Source organism: Neodiprion pinetum, chromosome 7, assembly GCF_021155775.2.
Source record: "Neodiprion pinetum isolate iyNeoPine1 chromosome 7, iyNeoPine1.2, whole genome shotgun sequence".
Lineage (NCBI taxonomy): Eukaryota > Metazoa > Arthropoda > Insecta > Hymenoptera > Diprionidae > Neodiprion > Neodiprion pinetum.
In genome coordinates this window covers 18,449,264-18,467,333 of record NC_060238.1, presented here as the reverse complement: position 1 = coordinate 18,467,333, position 18,070 = coordinate 18,449,264, and the positions used below count along the sequence as shown (strand labels likewise).

The following is an 18,070-nucleotide window of genomic DNA, read 5'->3' as shown; positions in this document are numbered from 1 at the left end:
TTCAATTTTTTTTTAGCAATATTTAAGCTGACAGTAATTTTTTGTACTAATTCAAGCAGCTATATAAAGAATGGATGTCTTCAAATTGGAGAAAAATTAAAATCCCTCATTATCCACATTCTTTAATAATTATTTCTCTTATTCCTGACGTGTTAATTATTCAGCATTCTCAATTTTGCGTTGTATTCTCAGGATTCGTACAAAAAACATCTTTGGCTCAAACATCTTATTCAATTATTTTGATTGTCAAGAAACTGTAATTACTCATCAACATGATAGATTTCATGTAATGCGCTCAGAATTTTTATAAATTTGTGAATATATTGAGAAAATTTTTTGAAGGAATGGACATACTAAAATATGGAACAATTTATGTTGAACCTAAACTGAGACAAACTGTCGAAATTTAACTAGCGAGAGATTAGATTTTCGAAAAAGATACATGTGGAAATTGACAGCCGCTGTTTTGGGTCGATGTAATGGAACATAAATAGGATTTCATTTAAATCGCCCGCGTGTCGGGACAGGAGCAGGATATGTAGGACATCAGAACACGCTGATTGGCCGGTGGAAGGAGTACAAATAAATGATGTATTCATTTTTCGTGGGAACGAAAAGCGTGTTTCGGCGACTTGGACGGTTTCCAGTCAGTGCTTCCTTAACGAGTCAGAATTGCACGATGCGAAACGTAGAAATCAAAGCAAAAATTCGAGACAGAGAGGACATCATATCAAAAGCGAAAATTTTGAGTAATTCTCAGGGATTTGTAATCAAACAACATGATACATTTTTCAAAGTGCCAATCGGACGCCTGAAACTACGAAAATTTGAGGTAAGCAATTTACTATTAACAAAATTCTTAACCTCGAATGTTTGAGTGAAAGCAATGGTGATAATAAATTATATCGACGTTAAATTTTGGAGAATGCATGCAAAGGATAATCAGTAATTTCGTGGAGAAGCGGTTCCGAACTGACTAATCGATTCCTTACAAGCACATTCCAATATAACTATGGAGAATAGAGATAAAGAGGACTATCTCTATGCATAGAAAGTATCCGTAAAGTACAGGCAAATTAAGATGGCGGTGCTGCAGCAAAAGTTGCACAAAGCGCCAAGGACATTAAACCTGAATGCTAAGCGTCAATCAAATTGTGACCCTTATTGCTTGTGAGCACCATTGTGGTGACTTGTTGAATCACTACTTGCTGCTTTTTAGCGGACACTTTAGTTGAAAAGCCATATGAGATACTTCTCCTTACCTTTAACCATAGAGATATGCCTCTAACTCCATAAATATAACATACGTATTGTATGTATAGATATTCATTCGTTAATGCCGTGGGCTTCGGACCAACTTGTTTTTCGTCCGAAACGAAATGCGAGTTCGATTCTATACAAATTATATGGCAGTGACTCCCAATCTCGTGTCGACTGCATCGCTAGTCATTCTCAAATAATTCGTATCAACGCCTTCTTCCACAAATTTTCTGAGTTCTATTATTAAATCCATTTGAATGTTCCCGCTAGCCGAAAGATAGCGATTCCACACTGTTAACAACTCTACCTTTTTCCCGAAAAATGGAACCACTTTCTGTCAGCGAAATATGGGGTTTTGTTCTCCTTCCATTCCATGGTCAAATCACTAGACAGATGTTAGTAACATCTGGTAAGTTACCAAACTGTTTCTGCTTTTCTGCTACCCATGAAATCTGGGCTTTTTTCGGCCAATTTTCGAAACTAATCGAACATGACCCTTCCAGTACATGATATGAAAAAACATACATAGCTGTTACTTTGAATTTTTTTTAAATTTGTTCTAACACGTGTATCAATTCTATTAATGCTACGCATATAGTATCCACAATATCTGAAATTTAAAGTAGATCAATTCTTTTCAGCTAATTCAGGTTCTGTATGCCCAGTTTCACAAATATGATTTAAACTTATTTCGACCACCAATTTATCAGTGAATGATAAAGCCACTTCAATTAAATTTATTTTTGAAATATCTTTGAGTAACATCATGAGTAATATCAAGAATTAATTAAAGCAAACATAATTATAGTCACATCTACAAACATTCACATTGAATAGTCATTTTTTTTTTTATATTAATAATGAATAAACCTCTTAGAATGATATCTGTATTAACTGTTGTTAGGACGGTTCTGGGGATCTCATTTACTATGACAGACCAGATACCGAAGGCCCAAAGCTCAGTAACTTTTCTAAAACTGCAGTGTGCAAAGAAGATGTCCAAGGCATAGCAGAAGTACTAAAAAACTCTAACGGAGTTATCGGTATAATCCAAAAGCTAAGGATGTTGTACCTTGTCGGTCAAACCAGAGTCCATATCGACAATGTGAATGGCTTGGGTGATTTTATGGAACTTGAGGTATGACAGATAAATCGTATCATCAAGATATTTAACAATTTGGAGTTCTGCTTTACTCTTTTTATAAACATTTCAAATTATTTTGATGTATTCTCCAAGGAATGTTGCAGCTTTTTAATATGATTCAAACAAAAATGCCATTCAAAGTCTTGAAACTACCCGTTCCAATTTTCAAGTGATATTCACTCTTGCGATGGGCTATATGATTGATTGAAAAAGCTGGTACTTTGATTAATTTAGCAGTTGATTAATCGAACAATTGGAAATATAGATTAATCAATCGATTAGAAAAATGATTAAATGAAATTATCGATTAATCAATTAATTTAAAAAACTGTCAACTGATGTCTATTACTAACTGATGAATTGCATGGACCTGGCCTTGACATGAATTGCTCAACTATTACCTAATCAAAATGTTGAATGAAGATCTTGAATTAAGGGTGAACTCCAGCTGAGAGCTGGAACAGCCAGCCTCAAGTCATGGTTTATAATGATATTTCCCCTTACATTTCAATTCATTAAAACCTCTGAATAAGCCCTTTCTGAATATCAGGACACCTTTTACTGTACTATAAATACAAAATTGTACTTGTGCATATCTGTCGATTACTGTATGTTCGTAATGTGGGAATATAACTCATACGCATTCTGTATAAACTGTGCTTTGGAATAACTACACCAATTGCACATTGGTAGGTGGTTCTTAATGAGGACCAGTCGCTGGAAGATGGACAAAAAATAGCCAACGAATTGATGGCCAAACTGGGTGTTCAACAAGATGATTTAATCGCTGGTGCTTACTTAGATATGAAAACTACAAGTAATTAAATAATCTTAACTCAACAATGAACACTTATTCATATGTGTTGATATATAATGCCATCTATTTTTCATAATACAAATGTCTAATAATTTGCTGTCTGAAAACCAAAATACAACAACAATTTAAGACTCACAAGAGCTATGACTCGTAAATTTACTACTATTTCGATCCATCAACTCCAGCAATAGCTTGTAAAGATGTGAAGTAAGAAGCTGTAGTGGCCAAAAGCTAGAAACACAAATTTATTGTATACGTAGACAATTGGGGTCAACTTACGCAATTTTCATTGTACTATGTTGACCTATTTCAAACTCACAGAACCATAATTTTGTAGAATAAGGGTCTTGACTCGTGCACCCTGTAGTTTTGGTGGCGCTGCGCAGCGCAACATAATTGACAGTATAGAATTTCGATGGTTGGGTGGCATTGACTCCCAAGAACTACAATAGGCTGCCAACCCTAAAGCATTTGCCTAAGGATATATCGAATGTTTACTTATGATCACAAGTATAAGAAGTACAGAAGAAGTAATATCTGATTTAGTATGCAAAATTAAGCATATTTGATTGTAATGTATCTAACGATTTGATGATGCTCACCTCTGTGACGAGGATGTCACCTGGCACAAAGTAAAAGAGTAATTCCAATAAAACACAGCATACCAGACAAGAGAATACAAATTTGGAATTGAGTGATTGTTCAGCTACCTTTGTGAGAGAATAAACAAAGAGTATGTCAATCATGGGCAAGTGTTCATGTCCATATTGGACTGATATACTTATTCATATTCTGTAACGAAACTGTTGACAATTTTGACTTGAAATCTATGTCAAAAAGCAGATAAGGCGACTTCTTGTGTTATAAACTCTAGAACCGTATGGTTGACATGATATTACAAGCAATACAACGCAATATAATATAATTTAATAATATATGTACTCCAAGGCTCCTTGAAAAAACTTACGTTTGTAATTTGTAATCCAGCACAACATATCATTATCACAGACGTAAGAAATAGTACAAGTAATATCCATGTATGTATATCATTTATATCACGTATTGAACTATGAAGAAAATACTTGTATAATGTTTTGAAATAATCATGAAAAGGTAATACGAATTACACAAAGTTCCACTCACTTGAAAACTTGACAATGCAGGTCCACTAATTTTTTAATTTTTTTGCTGTACGCCACAATAAGTTCATCATTAGATTCATTTTTTCCATGATTTTCTTCATATTTCATCGACTCCATATCTGGCTGCTTCAAACTTTTTAGTATATCTTGCATGACTTTGTATCGTGCACAGCAACAAAATACAAGGAGACCAAAGGTCACATCAACTCCGGAGCAAAGCCAAGACATGACAATGACGCACAGTTGATGCAAATAAGCAATACTATAATGAAGGGTTGACTGTTTGTAATCGAAAGGATACCATGCTGTTATTGGCAGATCTTTGTCAGCCTTAAAGAATGGTACCAGACAATAGTCTGTCGCCAGTAAGAATATTGTGGTTGTGTATGTAAAATAAACGAGGTTACAAGTACTCGCGTATCCCTCAAGATGTTTTCTCAGGCATGGAGAACCGTTCTTTATCATATGATTTACATCCATCAAGAGTTTGCATAATTTCTCTTTATGAATTCTGTACATTACCACCTTGATCGTTAATTGTAGAAATGCGAGCTGCAGAAAAGATGAACTTGTAAATGTGGTATATCTTACAATGAGTGATTCGATACGTTACCTGTGTACTGACATGCTCGGCGATAAACTGCGAACTTATTGAATTCTGATAAACATACACCAAAATTTGGAAAAACATTAAAGTAGCAGCAAAAAAGATTAGCATAAAGTGAGCGAGGCTTATCGTTTTTGTGACAACTGAAGCTTCCGAGGATAGCGGCCAAAACGACAATCCTCTTAAAAAAATACTTATGTACCACAGAGAAGTTTCAAGCTTGATCATAATTCTTAATGAAATTAACGAATTGACTGAGGAGAATGGAAAGAGTTCGAAATGGAAAACGGAGAACTGACCATGAGTTTTCTCAAAACTTCCAATATATTTGAGACAGGTTGAACTGTTTCTCAGATTGCGTCTTCTGGACATGCCAGGTGATGGCTGGATGAAAAATGCAAGACGAAATCATACAGTGTGAGGGTTGACTGAGAAAATTGCTGTTGTTGCAAGTCAGGAGGAAAGACCTATTATTACTGGCCTTCGGTCATCCTGAATTATAGAGGATGTAGTTGAATTGTAAAGCTTTTATACCTGTTATTTCATGTCACCTGCGTATTCATGACTATCTTACAAGTGAAAGAACTATTATTTCCGTAACAGCTCGGCGATATGAAGTTGGGATTCCCACTAGGCAGAGATGGAAACAATTATCTCCTTTACCAATCTAATACTTTTACAGTAAAAATTGTTTTATTTAATTGAGGAAAAATTGATTTTCTCAATAGGGTAAAATCAAACGTAGGAGCATTGCACATAGTATGCGAAACTACAGAATGGGAGGTCTTGAGTTCAAATGATGGGTCAGATGAATCATGTCGAACAGGTGCTGAATTGACAAGCTGAGATTTGAACTCGGCATGGCCACACTTGGGGAAGGTTTTTCACAGTTTTCCTTATCCTCTGTGTGAATGCGGATGTTTCTAATAAACATCTTAAAATGACAGCAGACACATAATAATGGTCACTAACCGATGCCTGTCTCACCCTGTATAAGCTGTCCGATTATGAGTACGTACACACATATGGCAGGACTGAACGTGATTATTATTATTATGTTATAAAAGAAATTGATGTATATTGACATAATCGTTTTACAAAAAGATATCCATAACTTCATGTAAAAAATACATTACATACAAAATTATTTTTTATCAGACTGCTACTAAGATGAAAAATATGTACTTAGGAACACCAAAATTAGAAGTAACCATACTATAAAAAATATGTTTAGCAAACGTGAATGAATCATCAAACATTTTAACACACTAACTCCAGATTTCCTTGGAATAGAAACTTTTCGTAGACTTTAAACGCGTCACTTTGCCTTGTTTTGACGATGTGAATGCTTATGTAAGAAATTTATAATTGTGCTACAGATGTTAAATTCCTACTAAGTTTTTAGACTAGCTTTTTTATATGAAATTTTAGAGGCAATACAATTATCCGGATGACAATTCACTATCTGATTTCTTTCAACAAGTTTCGTGCGTCTTCCATTACTCAGGTGACCAGAAGAGCTCAAATCACTAGCTGATGGACATTGGAAATTTGCATTGCAGATGAATGACGAACGACTATTCCTCGAAGGTTGTGTCCACCGAGAATCCCTGTAGTGCCTGTGATGTTGAGAGACTTCCTCTGCACTTTGGTTATTAATCACTTTCTCCTTGTTAGAATTTATCCTCTCCTCAGCAAGCAGACTCTGAATGTTTGTTTGAGTTCGAAGCGCATGTGGCAATGACAGTTCGCGCAATTGGCATGCGACACTTTTGCCTAGCAAGTATAAATATGACAATTAGCCCATGGAGAATGTACAAAAAAACGTTAGTATTTTGCAAGAGAGTCTTTTAAACATTTCAAATTATAAGATTTTCTTACCAAAAGCATCAAATTCATCGCCATACTTTTTTTGCGACTTGTGTTTCTTGATCGAATTGGTTATGACTTGTGACTTTACTTCTGCGTTCGAAGCTCTGATTATTGAACAATCGCCAGAGGTTGAAAATGAACTGATATTCGGAATGGATTGCAAAGCTCTGGGTGTTTGCTGCCTGATAAAGTCATGTTGCGAGGCAAGATTAATTTTCTGTTTTAAAGGTACAGCATTTTTCGTCAACTTTGTTGGGGATATGTCGAGATTGAGTTGAGTTGGAAAATGTCTAACACAGCTGGGACACTGGTTTATTGGACAGCAACGTTGCGAATATAACAACGACTGGGAGGTGTGATGGTTGAATTCTTCTGGCTCACCATTATTCGCCTCAACATGTAGCGAGCTATCCTAGACATGCGAAGGTAATTTGATCAGAATAGTTATATACATAGGAATAATTTTTTTCAGTAATTGAACTTTAATCCTGGTAATAAACTAACGGCGTTAGAATCCTGTTCTGTGATATAAGCGCGTAAAAATTCGTGGATCAATTCAAACCAAGTGATTTTTGGCTTGTAGGGGAATCCCCGGAAGTTAGCATCGTTGATCTTTACCAATTCCATGCGATAGGTTCGCTTTATTTGCTTTATTCTGTCGCGAACCTCGTTCACGGTCAGATCGCGAATGTTCAGGTCTCGAATTATCCCCAGGTATGCGGTGTACCGTGCCTCCAAATCATTATACGAATCACTATCGTGTTTCCACAGGCATTCGTGCCGAATGTACGATAAAACTAGTTTGTAAACTCGCGCCTCTGTCCATTCTACGGGCATTTTAACCTAGCGGAAGCTGACATTTACATCAACGTATAATGCACAATTTCGAAATGCAACGAACGCGAAACGAAACGTATCGTATTACAATTTAATTTCAAAGTCTGTCACATCTAGCAAAATATCACAAACGCGGGTTAGAAATAACTAGTTAAATATTCGAAAGTATTTTCCAATGTACGAATCTGAAGTTCTGCAAATGTTTTTGTTACCAATAATTTTTACAAAACATGGGTACCCATTCCATCTTCATTTTCAACTGTGTTCTCAGTATTTCAAAAATTCTATCTAAGGTTTTCAAATATCACACAATCATACTATTTTACTGAAGCAACAGTTATAGTAGTGATGTTGTCATCTGCATTTGTAATACAGTCTTTGCATGTAATTTTTCGATACGATTTCGACTAAACTTCTCTATAGAAATCAATTTGATGCACTAATCTAATTTCATGTAGTCAAGATTCTTTGGTCCAGACTAGCTTCCAGAGATTCGCCATATCACGTATGGTAATACCCATATAAGTGGCTATGTATGTACATCACTATGTACATACATACGCTAATGTTAGAAATTGAAGTTCATTCATCCGACCAGCAGAGCAGCAAACGCAAGATATTTTTGGCCGTGTTCGAAAATTGACTGACAGTACTGTCAGCAATCTTTCATCTCTTTTGCGCTTCCAAGTTCATGGATAGCTCTGACTCTGTCCTAGGGAATTTTCAGTACTGTCAGTCAATTTACGAACACGGCCCTTATAAGCAGTGCAGCTGCGACGTTAAATTACTAGGGGTGTATTCCGCCAGGAAACTGTGGCACATTTTGGCAGTAAATGACCAGTAAATAGTACCAATCGCTAGTTAGAAAATTCAAAATATACTATTACTGGACTGCCACAGTTTCCTTGCGGAATACACCCTAGACAGATGTTAGTAACATCTAGTAAGTTACTAAACTGCTGCTGGTTTTTGCTACTCATGAAAGTTCTCCTTAATACCTCACCTAACTTAACTGTCACATTCAGAAAAAAAACTAACCTAATCTAATCCTGATACCCTGGATTCGCACGAGCGGTCGGCAACCTGACGCATGTAAGCATCGTAAACGTGAACTTTGGAGGCTATAAACAATAAGAACCAGTGAAGTAGATTTGTTATAAATGTGGCAGAAAGAAATTCGTAAACAACAAAAATGAAGTAATTATCTGGGTGTAATTTCGTTATCAAACAATAAGCAACGAGAAAGTATTCCGTATTATGAAATAAACTTGGCATCTTCTTCTTACAGAATCAGTGTCGACGGATTGATTGTGTACTTCCCCTACGATTACATTTACCCGGAACAGTATGCGTACATGTTGGAACTCAAGCGAGGTCTCGATGCTAGGGTAAATCTTGCCTTTAATAACGAGATATCACACCCCATATTAATAAACAGCTTACAAATTCGCCTTCTTAACCTCCAAACTGCGTTTCCAAACTTCACAATTTATCTTACGATATAAATATACATTATTTTATTATTTCTCTGAAGCTTGCGAAGATTTGATCCTTCAAAATATGTTTATTCATGTAATTTAAACACTTTGAAGGAAAACTGATTCAATGATTTGCCAAGAGATTGATTCCTCCAACTGATGAGTAAACATTCTTTAAGTTAAAAAGTTTTCAATGTCTTACTTTCCATGCATATGAATAATAAAATCATTGTAATTATTTGGAAAAACAGTAGAATGCTTGTTTTTAAGTGAGGAAACTTCTAAATATTGCTCATGCTCTCATGCAGGAAGAGCTTTTTTTAAATGCCATACAACAAGCTATAAATTTATTCCTTTGTGTTTAATAACTCGCAATCAAGCTTTGTCAATTTCATGAAGGTTTAAGAATAATTCTTTGTAGTTGAGACACATTAATTAACAGAAACTTTGTTGGTCTTTCAGTGCTACTTTCATGAAATAGGCTAATCCTCCTCAAAGAATTCAATGATTAATAATTTTTAATACCATCATTTGAAAAATAATTACACGTATTAACAAGCATAGGAAAGTAAATTATTAAAAATTATCAAATCAGTTAAGGCGTCTCTAATATAATGAATATATATTCTACAGGGTCATTGCCTCTTGGAAATGCCTTCGGGTACTGGAAAAACTGTGACATTACTGTCACTGATTGTGGCTTACATGCTGCAAAACCCCTTGAAGATAACTAAATTAATATACTGCTCACGTACAGTACCGGAGATAGAGAAAGTCATAGAAGAATTAAAAAATCTTATAGAATACTATGAAAAAGAGGATGGAGTAAAGCCAAAACTTGTTGGATTGGTGCTGAGCTCTAGGAAAAACATGTGCATACATCCAGAAGTTCGTTGAGTATATTATTCATTCATTTTCTAATAACAAAGAATCAGCTGATTGATAAGATGATTATATTTTTCAGATAAGCAGAGAACGTGAAGGAAAAATTGTTGACGGTCGATGTCATTCCCTCACTGCCTCGTATATAAGAGAAAGGCATAATTACGATGAATCAACGCCAGTTTGCAGCTTTTATGAGGGATTCGATTTAGAGGGACGTGAACAGATTGTGCCTGCTGGAATTTATTCCCTGGATGACCTGAAAGAGTATGGAAGAGACAGGAATTGGTGTCCATATTTTTTGGCTAGATTTACGGTTGGTCTGTTGATTATTTAAGTTCATTGATCAATTAATTTATTAATTTATAAACCTGTTTCTTTACTCGTTCTTTTGAAAACAAAATTTTTGTTGTCATATTATTGTCACCACTTCTCTCTTCTTATTTTTTGACTTGAACAATGTATATTTTGTTTTACATAGGACTGGAACTGTTTGAATCATGTGGTCCAGTTACAGATTTGAAAACTTTTCTTTTATCTTTCAGATACTGCAAGCTCACATCGTTGTATACAGTTACCACTATCTTCTCGATCCAAAAATTGCTGAAACTGTATCTAAAGAATTGAGTAAAACATCTGTTGTAGTTTTTGACGAGGCACACAACATCGGTAATAATTTTCTATTTAATCAAACTTTTAAGAACATACGTGCATACAGCATACATGGACATAAATTGAACACATAAAACAAATGGATATACAAACTACATCGTATTGTTAATAATATTGGGGAGCCAAAAGTGTGGTCACATCCATTGTACTTAACAGAAGATTTTCGACATTATTTTCAGACAACGTATGCATAGACTCAATGAGCGTCAAAATAAACAAAAGAATAGTTGAAAAAAGCACAGCAAATATACAAATTTTGGAGAAAACTGTGGCTGAGTAAGTTAAACCAAATCACAATTAGTTTATATAGATATTAAGTTCCAAGTTTCACACAAATTTTATAGTTCATAAAAACCGACATTGCTCTTTGTTATTCGTTCATTTATGATTTTCAGGATGAGAGAAGACGACGTGAATAAATTAAAAGAGGAATACAGTAGATTAGTTGAAGGCCTCAAAGGTGCGCAAACGGCAAGAGAAACTGACATTATTTTGTCCAACCCAATTTTGCCAGATGAAGTACTTCAAGGTAAGTCTAACTTACATGAGTAACTTTCATCCGATAAATCAATGAAAATGTTGTAAAATGGATATATTTTCTTTGCTTTACTTACGGTGAGATATAGCGCTGATTAAAAAATGCATGTATCTTTTTTCCAGAGGTTGTTCCTGGCAACATAAGAAATGCCGAACACTTTGTTGGATTCTTGAAGCGGTTTGTAGAATACCTAAAAACAAGGCTTCGAGTGCAGCATGTAATGCAGGAATCGCCAGCTGGATTTCTACGCGACATCCAGTCTAAAGTTTGCATAGAAAGAAAACCCCTGAAGTTTTGCGCGGAGAGATTAGCATCGCTTTTACGAACGATGGAAATTAGTGATGTTACAGATTTTTCGCCTCTGATTTTGGTCACGCACCTTGCCACTCTTGTTTCCACGTACACAAAAGGTTTCACTATCATAGTCGAACCATTCGATGATAAAACACCAACGGTTCTAAACCCAATTCTACATTTTAGCTGTCTCGATTGTTCTATTGCTATGAAACCAATATTTGACAGATTTCAGTCAGTCATTATCACCTCGGGAACACTTTCGCCCTTAGACATGTATCCAAAGATCTTAGATTTTCATCCTGTAATCATGTCGTCGTTTACCATGACTCTTGCAAGACCTTGTTTGTTACCAATGGTGAGATTTCGTCTTTGCATATTTTACAGTTAAAAAAACAATGCAGTACTTCATTCACGATGACCGTTCAATCGTTCAATTAATTTTCAGATCGTTGCCAAAGGTAATGACCAGGTAGCGATATCATCTAAATTTGAAACTAGAGAAGATGTCGCCGTGATAAGAAATTATGGACAATTATTGGTAGAATTCTCAGCAGCTGTACCAGACGGTTTAGTCTGTTTTTTCACCTCCTATTCATACATGGAATCTGTAGTTGCTGCATGGTAGGTAGTGAAGAGAATCTAGCATAATAATTGAACACATATGTGAATTTATGATTAAAAAATATTTCGGCCCGGCCGAAACGTCGGAAACATGTGGTTTTTTAACCAAATAAATTAATTACAAAACTGACCGGATTTCGACTAAACATGATTCAATCATTAAAAAATATCGTTATGTTTTTTTTAGGTATGATCAAGGAGTAGTAGACCAACTTCAGAGGCACAAATTACTCTTCATCGAGACACAAGACTCTGCAGAAACAAGTTTGGCCTTGATGAACTACATAAAAGCATGCGAAAATGGACGTGGAGCTGTTTTATTATCCGTAGCTCGAGGCAAAGTGTCAGAGGGGGTTGATTTTGACCACCATTTAGGAAGAGCTGTTCTTATGTTCGGTATACCTTACGTTTACACTCAGTCCCGGATCTTGAAAGCCAGACTAGAATATCTACGAGATCAATTTCAAGTTAGTATCAGAAGTTTTGTCATTTTAAAAGCTATGACATACCTTGGATTAAATTTTCAGTCAGGTTTTTTCTAATCTATCAATAAGACATAAAATGTGCAATTTTTCTTTAAATTTCAGATAAGAGAAAATGATTTCTTAACGTTTGATGCAATGCGGCATGCCGCGCAGTGCGTTGGCCGAGCCATAAGAGGCAAAACTGACTATGGTATCATGGTGTTCGCGGACAAGGTACTGTACAAAGTTTTTTATAATTCATCACAGATTGGAGTTCCTGTCGATAAATGATAGCTTTTACGTTGTTACTGAAAATGATTTGGTTTACAAACTTTTCAGCGTTTTTCAAGAGCGGACAAAAGAAGCAAATTGCCCAAATGGATTCAAGAACACCTTACAGACAGTCTTTGCAATTTATCAACAGAAGAAGCAATACAGGTTCTGAAATGACATCAATTATAATCTCCTGAAAATACTATAGATATGAAATGTAATCCTGAAGATGTTATCTTCGTATTATAATCAATAATCATCGTTAAATTCGACATCTTAATTAAAATAATTTATCGATCGTACAAAGTAAAATAAACCCGTATGTATCACAACAAATTTTTTCTAGATAAGCAAAAGGTGGTTGCGACAAATGGCTCAGCCATTTACGAGGGAAGATCAGCTCGGATTGTCTCTTTTGACTAGGGAACAATTGGAAAAGGAAGAAGCCAGCAAATTTGAGAAACAAGCACAACAAAATTAAAATGGTGCCTCATTCTTAGAGGTCTAAGAGTATAGAGTTAGAGGAATATCGGGTAAGATTAGAACACATTCTAATACCAATTTCACATTAGCCGACAGACACAATTTTACCGCTATTCGATAACTGGTTGATAAAGATGTCTTATGAAAGGTGACTTTATTTATGTATATTGTTCTCTTTTTTTTCCTTGTACACCATGTATACTAAGAAAACATTAAATCTTGTTTGGTAAAAAAATGAATGAAAAAAACTAAAAGAACTGAAATCATAATTGCTAGTGGATAATTCAAATTCTATTCATCTTTATAAATACCTTAGTCATATTTTGTTATGAATATCGGTCCACTGTCTTGTGAACATTGAGTTGAAAAATATTTACGTTTTCTTGGTTTAGTGAGAATTCTATCTTGTATTGCATACGGATATGGGTATGTAAATATCGAACGGTGGATATATGAATGTAATATAACATTAAGTTTCATTTAAATTTTTTTTTCATGTTTTATTAAAAAAGCTTCCTTAAATAATTCACAGTTTCAGTTCACAGGAATTAGTATTCAATAAAGCACGTTAATTACATCATCATTTCGAACTTAGTCAAGTGTTGTAACCTAATTAGGTTTTCCAAATTCGCAACGTTAATTAAGAAAAATAAGTGGCACTAGCTATTAAACAAAAAAGTCTAAAGAAAATGATCGCTTAGTGAATACGATTAAGTAGATGATTTCACAGTGATGCGGATAATGTAAATTTTTTAACAGAATTCGTATCGTACGCAGTACCGATTTTTATTCTATATTCTGATCAAGAGTGCAGAAACAAAACTGAAAAGCAATTATAAGCATAAAAATGTTGAAACTTAGTGAAGCGAAATCGAGAAATAAAAATGAACACAATTTGAGGTAACAGAGTAACTGCACTAATTTAATTTCACGATCATATAGTACGACGTTGGAATTTTAACAGTATCGAAAATACTTTTATATTAATCTATGCACGTTGTGTAAAATATACATATGTCACCATCTGACAAGAATCTGGTCACCATCTTGGATGGAAAAATAGCTCAAGTTTTGTAGCGGTTTGTCTAATTTTATTTCGTTACTGGAGAGCTGAAAAATTAATTAAAGAATAATTGAGGAGCCACAAGAATATTACACATAGAATTTTTAAAGATTGCTATTCTTACCGTCTGCTGCACAAAAGATAGAGTAGGAATTTTTCCACTAGTTTTAAACAATCGTTGTACAATTCCAACGACCTTTTGGACTTCCATATCCTTGAGCAGCTTTCTTCTAACTCTTTGCGGCTGATTTGGATCATTCGGACAAATAAACTCCACAGATATTACATTCGATCCCATTCCAGCGTTCAATTTTGACACATGAACGTCTGGTAATCCATATTCTGAAAGTTGCATTATGTAGAATTCAGCATCTTGGCACATACAGCGAAGGAATCAATTTAAGTCCTTTGATTTATTATTTGCCTTTAAGGAGGGGATTCTGGTGAAATTTCGAAAATAGCAAGTTTTTCGATTTTTGAAATGACTAAAGAAATGTGATTAAAAATTTCCTCCAGCAAAATTTAGATTATGGTAGTATGTATCCTGAAAAAGAATTTTAATCTTCTGCGATTCAGGATACATACTACAATAATCTAAATTTTGGTGGAAAGAATTTTTATGCACATATTTTTTTTATTTATTTCGAAAACGGAAAACTCGATACTATCGAAATTTCACCAGAGTCTCACCTTAACAGTATTAATAATACTTGTGAAATATAAAAACTTGCTTTTAATTAATGAAGGATATTGAGGGTGTTCAGTTATGAATTCCACTCTTTTTTCTGGAATGCTTTCAGTATCAAGCCACTGTTTTCCGAATAATTTCAAGTAATCGTATTCAGCGCCAGTCCTTTCATCTTGCCAAACTTCAGTGCCATTTAAAAATTTAAGCTTTGATATTCTGGCAATAATTAGCTGGCGTGTGGTCTCAGGAGTTCCACACTTCAGAATCGGATTGTCTCGAAATTTCAAATCCTCAAGACTCAGAAGCTTATCCAACTCGCTGATGGATCGCCACTGAAAGTTAATTTTTTTTTATCAACTTTCCAAATATCTATATAATCGCATGCCTTTTAAAAAATTATTTTACAAACATTTTCATCTTCTTATCTAAGTTAATATTAATTACCTCTGATATGTCGTTTTTAGATATATGCAACTGCCTAAGATTGGCAAATAAGCTTGTCTTGGTCATTGACTTGTCTGTCGGAAAACTTACAACTTTTATTCTATTTTCATTGACATTTAGATATTCCAAGCTAAAAAGAATTGGGGTAACATTGATTACTTCTTATGCGTCAGTAAACTTAGGTGATATTCACCAACAAAAATGATAGATATTTATGATATATCTGATCATTTATCGTTTAATCTTTATATCAAAATTCTTGTCTCGTTATAAGAAATTTTTACCAAGGAAGTGAGCCTAATTTCAATATTTCATTCCAATTTTCAATTAAATTTCCCTCAAGAGTTAGGGCTCTGAGTTTCATTATGTTTGAACAATCTGGTGGTCTTTCTATGGTATTTACAATGTTGAAAGATATGGATAGTTCTCTGATTGACGGAAACATTGCAATGCATCGTTGCACATCTGCCCAATTATAATTCATCCTTGCCATCGTTAAGTGAGTGACATTTGAAAACGATTTTCTAAATTGTTCCACTTCAATATCGCACGGCAGTTTATTTTCGCTGTAAAATAAAATTATTGAAGTTGATTATTACAGAAGGCATTTTCATTTGCACATTGTAAATTGAAAATAATTAATATCAGCTCAGAATTTATTTCATATCCAAGATAGTTATTGAATCACAGAAATGGAATTATAATTTTCTTTAAACGAATAAAGAATACTGTGAGAAAACATGTAATTTTCAACATATTTTGAAACTTCTTTTTTAATCACTAGGCTGTATCTTTTTTGTTTCAAGAAGTATTAGTGCAATTGGGGAAACAATCGTTCTTGCATTAATTTTTCTCTATTCAATTGATTTTTTTACAGAAATCTGTTAATATGTAAAAGACCGAGCCTAGAACAATAATTTCAAAAAGGTATCATCGAATGAATAGTATCTCACCTGACATTGAGCCTTGTGAGAGAACGAAGCTGAATGCAAATATCAGATATAACTTTCCACGAATTAGTTAAATTTCTAGAAATGTCGAGCTCCTTCAATCTTGGACACAATGTCTCCAGTTCTCCTGGGTTTCCTGCATTGCTAACTGATTGGTCTCGCAGCCATATTATTTCTAGTTGATCAAATTTGCTTTGTTTCTTATTAACCTTTGAAAAACCAACCATCTCTAAAAACGGTGCATTTATCTCCTTTTGCAGACTGGTTAAGTTCTCCCTATCAATGCCCGCCAAATCGTCATTGATCAAACCATAACGAGATTTAATCGCGTCAGGACAAGATATTCCAAAATTTGCTTTACCGTGGCGAATAAATGAGCCTGATGTCGGGTGCCTGTTAAAAACAATTCCAAAGTATAGATATTACATCTATCGAGATGGATAATATTTCTTTATCTTTTCAAATACATACCAAGTTGTAAAATACTTTACACCCTCGTATGTGCCGTTGTGCTTGCCACGTGATGGATCATCCCAGTCTATCCCTAGCCATTCGCCTTTTGTGTCGCCTACTGGCCCAACATATCTCAAGGTACCCAAAGAGCCGTCGCACTCGATCCTACTGCCCAATTCGTAGTTTTTGTCCTCAACCATCCTGAAATTTGACGCACTGATGTTTGACATTTCCATTTTTGGAGTATTTTTATTCAACCTTTTTTTTGGTCGACTAATTTCAACGTGTGATTCTTTAGCTACGTAATTTTAATTCGTTCGTGTGAATTTTACGGTTATAAACAATGACTGTGACGATTGGTATTGTATACATACGTATGTGAAATACATACCTAACCTCAAGTTGACAGATGAGAGCTAAACGCGGTGTGTTCACGTTATTTCACACTTGATGTCAGAATTATATTTCTAAGATTACAACTACTGCCGAAAATAATACTTACGCGAGAGGGTGGCCCCTCGCTCAACACGTTTCTATGAAAATTTTTATTTATAAACGACAATTTGACATTTCTCGGTCGAGCCTGCACCTATCTTCACGATCAAGATCATGGAGCCTTACTCTAGGCTCCATGATCAAGACGTTGACAGGGATCACATTTAACTAATTTCTGTTTTACCGACGGAACTTTTGTACAGCGGATGTTTCATTTCAAACTTTAACATATAGAATCATAATCGGGTGCATTACGCGTTATCCATTTCAGAGATTTCAAAAATTTGTGTATATCATTTACAAACAATTCAACTAGATTTCACTAGGCATTCAAGTACATTTCTTTACGCCATTACGTTCAACTGTCTATTAGTCATTTGTATTCTAGAAATATACGGGTTTTTCTCACGGGGATTGACACCAATTTGATCACAATAAAGAGAGGTAACATACTAAAAAAAAGTATTATTCTCTTCAAAGAACTGTCACTAAACCATACATGACCTCAAAATTTCAGGCATTGACGAGGCTGCAGTTCAGAATTATTGAACCTCGATAAAAAAAATTTCTACCTAATTAATTAATCCATT

General features: G+C 34.7%; 5 protein-coding genes across 9 annotated transcripts; 2 read left to right on the top strand and 3 right to left on the bottom strand.

Annotated features, from left to right (window-relative positions):
- Positions 1 to 585: 585 nt before the first annotated feature.
- On the top strand, positions 586 to 3,359 carry LOC124223577 (uncharacterized). The gene is made up of 3 exons (XM_046635711.2): positions 586 to 832; positions 2,165 to 2,398; positions 3,098 to 3,359. The coding sequence occupies exons 1-3, from the start codon at positions 587 to 589 to the stop codon at positions 3,227 to 3,229; spliced, it is 612 nt and encodes a 203-aa protein (XP_046491667.1). The 5' UTR covers position 586; the 3' UTR covers positions 3,230 to 3,359.
- Positions 2,242 to 5,344, bottom strand: LOC124223574 (odorant receptor 13a-like). Its single transcript, XM_046635705.2, has 6 exons — positions 4,977 to 5,344; positions 4,365 to 4,915; positions 4,189 to 4,288; positions 3,824 to 3,931; positions 3,541 to 3,696; positions 2,242 to 3,452 (listed from the first exon to the last, which is right to left on the bottom strand). Exons 1-6 carry the CDS (start codon positions 5,340 to 5,342, stop codon positions 3,384 to 3,386), a joined length of 1,350 nt encoding a protein of 449 aa, XP_046491661.2. The 5' UTR covers positions 5,343 to 5,344; the 3' UTR covers positions 2,242 to 3,383.
- Xpd (general transcription and DNA repair factor IIH helicase subunit XPD) lies at positions 4,759 to 14,432 on the top strand. 3 transcript variants are annotated; one of them, XM_046635697.2, is made up of 14 exons: positions 4,759 to 6,796; positions 7,071 to 7,268; positions 8,968 to 9,067; positions 9,791 to 10,045; positions 10,122 to 10,355; positions 10,585 to 10,708; positions 10,891 to 10,987; positions 11,107 to 11,240; positions 11,372 to 11,901; positions 11,992 to 12,167; positions 12,355 to 12,634; positions 12,755 to 12,865; positions 12,971 to 13,069; positions 13,251 to 14,432. In XM_046635697.2, exons 2-14 carry the CDS (start codon positions 7,261 to 7,263, stop codon positions 13,383 to 13,385), a joined length of 2,283 nt encoding a protein of 760 aa, XP_046491653.1. In that variant the 5' UTR covers positions 4,759 to 6,796; positions 7,071 to 7,260; the 3' UTR covers positions 13,386 to 14,432. The 3 variants fall into 3 exon arrangements, with proteins under 3 accessions (XP_046491653.1, XP_046491655.1, XP_046491654.1); XM_046635699.2 differs by lacking the exons at positions 4,759 to 6,796; positions 7,071 to 7,268 and adding an exon at positions 8,715 to 8,771; XM_046635698.1 differs by lacking the exons at positions 4,759 to 6,796; positions 7,071 to 7,268 and adding an exon at positions 8,717 to 8,876.
- Positions 6,105 to 7,910, bottom strand: LOC138191273 (uncharacterized). Its single transcript, XM_069137894.1, has 3 exons — positions 7,347 to 7,910; positions 6,852 to 7,254; positions 6,105 to 6,746 (listed from the first exon to the last, which is right to left on the bottom strand). Exons 1-3 carry the CDS (start codon positions 7,677 to 7,679, stop codon positions 6,364 to 6,366), a joined length of 1,119 nt encoding a protein of 372 aa, XP_068993995.1. The 5' UTR covers positions 7,680 to 7,910; the 3' UTR covers positions 6,105 to 6,363.
- LOC124223573 (Tubulin-binding cofactor E) lies at positions 14,149 to 17,630 on the bottom strand. Of its 3 annotated transcripts, XM_046635703.2 has the most exons (9): positions 17,488 to 17,626; positions 17,377 to 17,401; positions 17,004 to 17,186; positions 16,536 to 16,925; positions 15,867 to 16,148; positions 15,583 to 15,712; positions 15,182 to 15,470; positions 14,575 to 14,792; positions 14,149 to 14,497 (listed from the first exon to the last, which is right to left on the bottom strand). In XM_046635703.2, the coding sequence occupies exons 3-9, from the start codon at positions 17,183 to 17,185 to the stop codon at positions 14,405 to 14,407; spliced, it is 1,584 nt and encodes a 527-aa protein (XP_046491659.1). In that variant the 5' UTR covers position 17,186; positions 17,377 to 17,401; positions 17,488 to 17,626; the 3' UTR covers positions 14,149 to 14,404. The 3 variants fall into 3 exon arrangements, with proteins under 3 accessions (XP_046491659.1, XP_046491658.1, XP_046491660.1); XM_046635702.2 differs by having other exon boundaries at positions 17,377 to 17,630; XM_046635704.2 differs by lacking the exon at positions 17,377 to 17,401 and having other exon boundaries at positions 17,488 to 17,627.
- Positions 17,631 to 18,070: the final 440 nt, after the last annotated feature.

Bases quoted from the DNA above. Each gene is read 5' to 3' on its own strand.
- LOC124223577 (XM_046635711.2), top strand. From the start codon at position 587: ATGATGTATTCATTTTTCGTGGGAACGAAAAGCGTGTTTCGGCGACTT. The intron at 833-2,164 runs GTAAGCAATTTA...AACTGTTGTTAG, and splicing joins TGAAACTACGAAAATTTGAG to GACGGTTCTGGGGATCTCAT. The intron at 2,399-3,097 runs GTATGACAGATA...GCACATTGGTAG, and splicing joins GTGATTTTATGGAACTTGAG to GTGGTTCTTAATGAGGACCA.
- LOC124223574 (XM_046635705.2), bottom strand. From the start codon at position 5,342: ATGTCCAGAAGACGCAATCTGAGAAACAGTTCAACCTGTCTCAAATAT. The intron at 4,916-4,976 runs GTAACGTATCGA...TCTTTTCTGCAG, and splicing joins CCGAGCATGTCAGTACACAG to CTCGCATTTCTACAATTAAC. The intron at 3,697-3,823 runs GTGAGCATCATC...ATATATCCTTAG, and splicing joins GTGACATCCTCGTCACAGAG to GCAAATGCTTTAGGGTTGGC.
- Xpd (XM_046635697.2), top strand. The intron at 10,356-10,584 runs GTTGGTCTGTTG...TTTATCTTTCAG, and splicing joins ATTTTTTGGCTAGATTTACG to ATACTGCAAGCTCACATCGT. The intron at 11,902-11,991 runs GTGAGATTTCGT...ATTAATTTTCAG, and splicing joins GACCTTGTTTGTTACCAATG to ATCGTTGCCAAAGGTAATGA.
- LOC138191273 (XM_069137894.1), bottom strand. From the start codon at position 7,679: ATGCCCGTAGAATGGACAGAGGCGCGAGTTTACAAACTAGTTTTATCG. The intron at 7,255-7,346 runs GTTAGTTTATTA...TCGCATGTCTAG, and splicing joins CAGAACAGGATTCTAACGCC to GATAGCTCGCTACATGTTGA. The intron at 6,747-6,851 runs GTAAGAAAATCT...TATACTTGCTAG, and splicing joins CGATGAATTTGATGCTTTTG to GCAAAAGTGTCGCATGCCAA.
- LOC124223573 (XM_046635702.2), bottom strand. From the start codon at position 17,185: ATGGTTGAGGACAAAAACTACGAATTGGGCAGTAGGATCGAGTGCGAC. The intron at 15,471-15,582 runs GTAATTAATATT...ATTAACTTTCAG, and splicing joins CTAAAAACGACATATCAGAG to TGGCGATCCATCAGCGAGTT. The intron at 14,498-14,574 runs GTAAGAATAGCA...TTAATTTTTCAG, and splicing joins TATCTTTTGTGCAGCAGACG to CTCTCCAGTAACGAAATAAA.